Source organism: Phoenix dactylifera, chromosome 8 (assembly GCF_009389715.1).
Source record: "Phoenix dactylifera cultivar Barhee BC4 chromosome 8, palm_55x_up_171113_PBpolish2nd_filt_p, whole genome shotgun sequence".
Lineage (NCBI taxonomy): Eukaryota > Viridiplantae > Streptophyta > Magnoliopsida > Arecales > Arecaceae > Phoenix > Phoenix dactylifera.
The window spans coordinates 5524732-5533019 of record NC_052399.1 but is presented as its reverse complement, the minus strand read 5'-3'; the positions used below and the strand labels follow the sequence as shown (position 1 = coordinate 5533019).

Below are 8288 nucleotides of genomic sequence, written 5' to 3'. Positions count from 1 at the left end.
TCCTTATCGAATTACTCGTAGGTCTCTGCTTCTTTTCTTACGTTTGATTTCTGAATTTGGTTCGCCTGCTTTTCTTGCTTTCGCTTCTTAGAAAGGCCAGGCTATTTGTGATTTTTATTTGATCTGATGGTTTTGGTTTGTGGTGGGTGGAGGACGTAGGATTGCATAACAAGAAATGTTATTCCTATAAACTACTAGCTGCTCTCTGCTCTCATGGTGTTTAGATGGGTCAAAACTCATCTTGGATGTTGAAATCTGGTCTGTTTGTTACCTCAGATCATTCAAAAGTAGTCCTTGATGGTCATGATACAATACACAATGATTTAGTCCTTGATTTTATTTAGGCTGTTCCACTGATGTTCTCTTCTTCTGCAAACTTGTCGTAGTTTCACTTTATCAGAAACTTTTAAAGTATTACTTTTTTTCTATTCTTTTAGTGGTGTTCTATTGCTATTGTATTCTTTTGACAATATTCTTCTGTTTTTAGATACTAAAGTTTCTGTAATTTCTCATTTCACGTTGTTATTACTTATCCTCTGCACAACCTGCCTCATGTGCCATTGTTCTTCTGTTTTCGGATATTAAGATTCTGTAAATTCTCATTTTACATAGTTATTACTTACCCTCTGCACAACCTGCCTCATGGAATAAGCAAATTCACTTTTCCAAAAGCACAGTTCATTGTGTTTCAGAGTTAGAATAGCTCTGGAGTATCTCGATTGTTCAAAAAATAGGGAACAAGAAATAGAAGGAAGATGAAAAGTGGCGTTACGAAATGTCTTTGGATATCTAGTTGAGTGTAAATCAATCCATAAGACTGGCCGGAACGAACAACAAATTTTTGAACTGTACTTTTTATGGGTGTGGATCAAGATCTGCGGAACAGTTTCCAACCGTTCGGTTTGAAGCATTTTGAGCCGTACTAGCGGTAGACCCAAACGGTTCTGGCATTGAAACCGAGACGCCGTAGCCAGAGAGAAAGAAGGAGAAGGAAAAAGAGGAAAAGAGACAGAAATAAAAAAGGAGGAAGAGGAAGAGAAAGGAAGAGAGGCCGGCTGGGACCGGCGGAGGTCGGAGAGCCTTCGCACAGAGGAAGCGAAGGTCGGGGAGACGCAGAGGTGGGGCTCCACCTCCGGTCCCCTGTTTTCCCTCAGCCTCCGCCTCCTCCGCAAGGAGGCTCCCAGCCTCCGTCGGCCGGCCTCGACCAACCTCTCTTTTCCTTCCTCTCTCTGTCCCTCCCTCCTCCACTCTCTCTTTCTCGTTCTCCCACTCTCCTGCCTCTATTGTGTCGGTGCTGGGCCGACACGGCACAACGCTGGGTTGACATGGCACGGCGCAGGGCCGTACCAACCCGTGCCGCTAGGCAACCGGTACGAGGTTTGGTATCGGCACAACAGATCTTGATGTGAATCGTTATATCGGGATTCTTTTGGGTATAATTTGATATCTGATCGTTATGGTAAAATATGATGTTTGTGTTAGTAGATATGTTATGGTATTTTCTGTAGCCAGACTGGTTGATGCTTGCTAGTCTCGTGATTCTTTAGTATATCTTGACTAATTTTGTACTACATTAATATTTGTTGCTCCTTGGATTAGTTTTTTCTTTTATTTCTTGACAACAAATCTGACCCGGACCCCAACAAACAAACCCAACTCAAATCCGATTCTGACCCGATTTTTTTGGTTAGGACTGGGTTATATATAGACCCGACCCGATCCGAATAACACGCTGGGTCAAAAATTATAGTTGTGGACCCGATCCGACCCGACCCGATCCGATGTTCTATTTGGTTGGATCTGGATCCAAAAATAATACTCGAACAAGAAACCGAGTTGGGTTAGGATTACTCATGTTCAACTCGATCGGACTCATTTACACCCCTACTACATACTTATTATTTTATTGAGACAAGACACCAAAGCAAGCAAATTTTTTTGGATTTGCGCGAGTGTGGAGTATCCATTAAAGTTCGGTCCATTTTTGCCTAATTATTGTCAGTAAAATAGGAAAGATTGGAAACTGCTATAAAATTACTTGAAAGCTGCATTAACATAGATGAAGGGGGCTACACTGTGACCAGAACGCCATTGCCGGAGGGGCTCTGGAATCCGGAGAGAAGGTAAAGAAAAAGAAAAAAAAAGAAAACCTGGCGTTTGTATTCGGGGGAGAGTGCGGGGAAGTCGAGGGATATTGAAAAACAGAGCTAGGGAAAACTATATACGTCGCTAACTTCCTTTGTTGTATTCTCTTTCTTGTCTTTCGAATCTTTTCTCTTTTTATTTCGGTACAATTCGAATCTCTTCTCTGAAGGGTATAATAGATTTCAGCTTTTGTAGGGGGTAGTCAATGGTCATCGGGTAAACAAAGTTTGATATATTTTTTGCTTGGCAGCATTATAACAAACTTTTGGATGAGAGGAACATTGTATTCACGTATTCACCGTGACGGACGTAAGCAGCCGGAACCTCTTGACACAATATTGTAAGCATGCCCATTTTTTCGCAATACTTTTATATTAATCACCCACGAGGCAGCGCATTCCATCAGCCTACACACGTCTACTAGGAGGCGAACGGTGCAGCAAACTGAATGGCATCCTTTGCGGCTCACCATTCTGAAGGCTTCATTTGAACAGATCATGCGCCGGTGCCAAATTCGGTAGGTAGTATTTTGCTTTCTAATTTTGGTGGTCGCATTCACATCCATCGTATGTGAGCCACCGTTGTATCAAAAAAAAAAATCACTTAACATTCTCAAAATAAAATGCGATTTTTTGTTCTCCCGCATTTTTCCTTTTTCCCATTTAGAAAATATATAAAACTGATTTAAATATAGTAAATGGGAATTATTTTGTAGCATAATCATACAAGATAGTACCATATTTTAGAGACTCCAATAAAATCTAGTAAAGTATTCATAAATAATAATTTATTATTTTTATATTTTTATTATTTTAGGGAGGACGTGCACAAAAACCTTGGATCCTTATTATTTTTATGTTTTTATAAAAATAAATATAATATAAAATATGTTCGACGATGAGCAGTACACCAAAAAGAAAAAAAAAGAAGGAAAAAGCACAGCGTCGTGCTCGCCGCGTGCTGCCGACAGAGGATCCACGAGATGAAAAAATTAATCACAAACCTGGTGCTTTCTAAGAACACTATCTTTATTCACCAAAAAAAAGAAGAAGAAAGAACACCATCTTTTGAGAACAACCTTAATTTAGGTTTCTTCATTACAACAATTGCAAAAAATGTGGTTAGAAAAAACTTCCCCTGTGCAAGCTACTCTTCCTTAAAAAGAATCATCCTTGACGGATCTCCTAAGTTTGAAAGCCCATGACTTTTGGAGCAAATCTCATCAACCTAGTCAAGGAGTTTGGTAAGAACTTCCGAGCAAATAAGAAGCAAACGTTAGTAGTCCTGCCATTATATTTGCATGTACTCCCATTTCTCATCCTCTCCAGTAACTCAATAGTCACATCCAATCTTCCAAACCTAGCTGGGTGTGGCCCTCCTTTTGACCAATCAACCCGAGTCAAGCTCCTGTTTGAATTTCTCCACCAAAATCTCATGCTCACAAACGTTGGCAGATAATGTTCGTCTACGTAGCATGAGCGCTTGCAGTATTTCTTAAAGACCGGGAAATATTTTTCATCAGAAATTATCTCAATTGCGAGGTCCCGGTCCACCTCAAACCACTGAGAGCCTTTGCGCCATTCCTGCAACTTCACTTGTGGTTTCATTCTAATATTGTATCGACCACGACCGTTGGGCCCCCGGTCATCGAAGGAACTGACATAGGTTTTGGTGGAGTTAATGAGGTAGGAGTAGATGGTGGAGAAGTTGAAGAGAGGAATGCATGATTCGGAAAGGAGGATGAAGCGCTGGTTTGAGAAGTCTAGTAGGGCATTAGCTAATAGGCGGCGTTCAGCTTCCATCATGCTTAATTGCCCCCACTTCACCACCTGCATCGATTAGAAGAGTAATATCTTATGGAAAAGAATCAATGAAATTAATTCTAAATGAATGCTTTCATAAGAATATGAATGAAATTAATACCAAGCTAACAACAAATTGATGCAAACATGTTGGAAATTCAAGAGTAATATCCAATTTCCGTTTTTCATGAAAACCGCAATGAATTGCTATTTTCTTTTGAAAGCATAAGTTCAAAACTGGTTCGACAGTCACTTAGATCGTAGCACCGGCTGACGGCGGTGGTGGCAGGTGTGCCGAGGACGGTGGTGGGGATGGTCATGGATGGCTTTTTTTTTATATATATATATATATAAAAAAGTGAAAGGTGCCCCAGAAAAGTTTCACTTTTTTTTTTCAAAATTTTTTTAAAATATTTTACAAAAACTAAAAGCAAAAGGGATAACTAGACGAGAATGAAATTTAAAAAACTGGAAACCGGCAACTGTGCCGAAAGATCCTAAATTATAGAACAAACTTTAGTAAATGGGAATTGGTCTAAACTGCGACTACTTGTGACTACTAGATAGCAGTTACTTGATGGTTGATGGGAAGCAGTGGATGAGATTCGACATTTCCGTGATTTACACTCTTCTAATCCTGCATCAGGGGAAGAGCACAAGGAGACGAATCTCACTCCGTGCCCGCCATCCGCCATCCTGCAAAAGCAAGCGTTTTCGGTACACATTCTGCAACTACTTGCAGTCTAATCTCTTTCCATTACATTGATCCAATCACCCAGACAGCAACAACGTCATCGCATTCGCCTCCTACAACTCGATTTCCCAGCTGAACCGGCATCGGCAGTAGCCCCACCTGTTCAATTCTTGAATCCCGATGTCCGCCGGAATCCACCGACCAACAAACTGGCAGCAATGGCCAGTCATGGTTACCGGAAGTGGCATCCATAAAAGTTATTATTTGTTTCTCAGCTTTGTATAAGTACCCAATATCTATTATGTGTATGGCCACAGTGAAACTAAACACACATCTGGATCCTTATATACTTTTCTCATTAAAATCTTGACATCCTTGTTAGGTTAAAAGTTCAAGCACTATAATCGCCTCATGGTCGGCTTCAATGAGCTCGTGCTGTAAAATCCCCAAAAAATACTAACCGGAAAATATTGTTTGGATTCTGTGGTTCCGCATGAACTCTTAAAACTTACTCAATGCATAGCCGATGTGAGACTAAATACATGTCCATATGGATCTTTAGAGAAACAGAGTTTTTTTTGGTGGCGACGGCGAGCAATAAGTTTTCTTCTTCAAGTCTCATAGATTCTTCTAACCGGGTTCTAGTCCTAATATCATGTATTGGTATGTCTGCCCCCATTGTTGAGAAAGAAGCAGGGGGAGTGGGTTTAAAGGTTCTCTCCAGCTCGGGTTCCTCTGTCCTTTCACTACGCTCTTGAGCGAAGGACTGCGGCGTAGGTCTATCTCTGAACAGGTATATAGTGGTACTTGGATGAGATCTTTCTGTAAGTTATAAGAACTCAGCTTAGAAGAAAATTTTGTTCTTTGGAAAGGTGCTACTGCTCTGGCCATGTGGTGTGGAAATCTGTGTGAAAGAATACCAAGTGGTCCCTATAGCATGGGTGCCCCATTAGTGTAATGTGAGATGAAAGTGACCAAGGTGATTTGTTGAAGCTGTTTAGGAAAACTAGAACATGGGATTTGAAGATGGCCTACTACTCCTTGTTGAAGGAGAATAGCTTTCCCGCGTGATGTGATCTCACCACGTCATGTATAGACTTATCGTCAATGTCTCTCTGCTATCAATTTCTCTGTTGTTGTAATTTTTTGTTACCTACGATAGGACAAAAGGCTACAGATGCCTCTTTAAGAGGTTGCCATCCGGATGGTACTTTCAGTCTTCTACTGATCCTTTTTGTTTTGGAATCTTCTCTGAAGCTACAGGAATATAGGCAGAATTTGTAGAGGATAAGAATTTATAGAGGCTTGAGAGATGAAGAAACAAAGCGAGTCGTAGATGCTCCCTCCGTATGCTTAAGATCAATTAACTCAAAAAAAAAAAAAAATCAGAACAAAGATCAAGCCATTTGCTATCTAGGAGGCTAATGCCATAAGCAAGATGCTTTCGCATTTCTCAGTTTTTTTTTTTTGAAAAAAAAAAGAATATGGTGGTTATGTATCCAAGCATTTGTGGGCCGGGCTGGGTCCTTCGGATCCGAGTCCTATATTTTGGCAGGCTTGAGCCCGGCCCATCACGATTTCAAGCTTGAAATCCACAACTTAAGCCATGTCGAGCGGATCTAAGCCTGACCACAGGGAGCCACAGAGAGAGAGAGAGAGAGAGAGAGAGAGAGAGAGAGAGAGAGAGGAGGAGGCATTCAGCTTGGGGGGGAACGCAAATATATAGTAAGATACATGGATAGATAAGCAAGATCATGCATGCCCCAACATGATTCTATCCATTCAGTTGACATGCTTAATTGCATGGATGCATGTATAAGTGGAGAGGCAAATGAGGGAACTAGTGATAAGCAAATGTGAAATGCATAGACAAGGTGAGTGACGAAATATATGTTTAGAACACTAAGAATAGCACACTATCTGAAAACGACAAAACAATAAATAATATATGACAAAGGTTCTACTTTCTATAGTCGTAAAGCATTAAAGATAAAAAACTCCTTGTCCTAACCATCTTTTTTACGTAAATGATGCATGGCAAACCATCCAGCTTCATTTAGCATTCGCAAGATTTTACAAGGAAGGGGGAGAGAAAGAGCATAGAGGATGTCGAAAAGATCCGTCGTTGCCATTCCCCCAAGCTTCCAAGCAACTCCGACTAGATCCTCCTCCTAACAGTTATTCTTTAGACAGTTTCTTCTTGTCATGTAGCATGAGGAAATGTGAGTGACTCACTCGAATGGGTGAGTTGTGAGAACCAGCATGATAGGGGTATAATGGTTGAACACCGATCGAGTTGCCAAGCCAACATTAGGTGGGTCTAAGGAACATTTCATCTACAAGACAGGGTGCCCCAAAACACCTCATTCCCCTATTTGGAATCGATTTCACAAGGGCTAGGATAACGGGAGAATGGCTCCCCTGCAGCAACGGTTGAAGGCAAGCATGTAATTATGTTTTCGTTTTGATCTGTAGCTCTTCAGAGATGGAGGCAACTGTATAAAAATTATTCAAGGTACAGTGGCAGAAGTGCTAACGGTCATGTCTGACCAGGGAAGCGAATGGCTTGGCTATTGCCCTGGTTTGGTTAGGTCAGGTCAGGTCCAATACAAAAGCGGTGGGTTTCCGTGTTTGGTTCGACGGAACCTGGTCAAGTCCTGGGCGGCTGGATTTCGTTGAAATTATTACACCATGCGCCAAGACCGACTTTTTCCACTCATGCTTGGCTTTCTATTCGAAGCCTCTCCGATCGATATTTCACACTCAATTAAAATTCGTTTACTTCAATGCCATCCTTGTCCAACCAAAGAGATCTATGACCTCCTTGCCAATTTAGCATCAGCTATATGGATACTTTGTGACCTCCGGCATGCAATAAGATCACATATATAAGCTATCGATAATGGAGTAAAGAAATGAAAGGCTTGAAAGAAGCTAACCATGACAGGTATTGATAAAAACCATGGTATAGGAACTGACCTTGCTAGGTACTCTCCGGCCATGGAACACCGAGCCCTCCGGTGCTGACTCGTTGAAGGAAGGATCGGCGTGCACGTAGATTGTATATAATCTTTCATGTCCCTTGAAGAACTTCTCCCATAGTGGAGAGAAGGCAAGCGGTCCCCTAGTGAGGAACAAGAAAGCAACCTTAGGAACTCGGTGGAATGGATGGTTCTTTATCCTCGGCACCATCGACGCCCTCCATAGCAATTCCTCGTCGGTCATGTCATGCATGGCCTCGACTGGCTCCACATATCCCTTTAGTCCCACACGCTCGTTAGCCATGAAGGTCAGATTTAGGATTGGCTGCGGCGATGGTGGCGGCAATTGTAACGACGGTGGCGGCGGCGGCGGTGGAGATGGAGGAGAAGAGATGAAGGAGATTTTGGATGCTAGGAGAGGGAAGGGGATGGTTTTGAGATAGAAGCTGGAGATGCACCCGAGGGCCAGGCCGAGGCCAAAGACAAGGAAGTTTGGGAGACATCGGAAGAGTTGGGAGCTGGAAGGAGAGAGCATGGAAGGACGTGCAGATTGTTTTGGCTGCTGGTTCTTCATGGATGACTTCCCCTTATTGCTTGAATCACTAGAGCGAGGGAGACTTCATAGAGGGAGCAGGGTGCCGGAGCTTGGTGGGAGCCGAAAGGTGG

At 42.1% G+C, this 8288-nt stretch overlaps 1 protein-coding gene across 1 annotated transcript; it reads right to left on the bottom strand.

Moving 5' to 3' along the window:
* Positions 1 to 3136: 3136 nt before the first annotated feature.
* LOC103723273 (glycosyltransferase BC10-like) lies at positions 3137 to 8288 on the bottom strand. The gene is made up of 2 exons (XM_008814151.4): positions 7621 to 8288; positions 3137 to 3974 (listed from the first exon to the last, which is right to left on the bottom strand). The coding sequence occupies exons 1-2, from the start codon at positions 8194 to 8196 to the stop codon at positions 3330 to 3332; spliced, it is 1221 nt and encodes a 406-aa protein (XP_008812373.2). The 5' UTR covers positions 8197 to 8288; the 3' UTR covers positions 3137 to 3329.

What these genes read in the sequence shown, in the direction of transcription:
- LOC103723273 (XM_008814151.4), bottom strand. Translation starts at nt 8,196, where the DNA reads ATGAAGAACCAGCAGCCAAAACAATCTGCACGTCCTTCCATGCTCTCT. An exon ending in GCCGGAGAGTACCTAGCAAG is followed by an intron (nt 3,975 to 7,620) that starts GTCAGTTCCTAT and finishes TAATCGATGCAG; the next exon opens with GTGGTGAAGTGGGGGCAATT.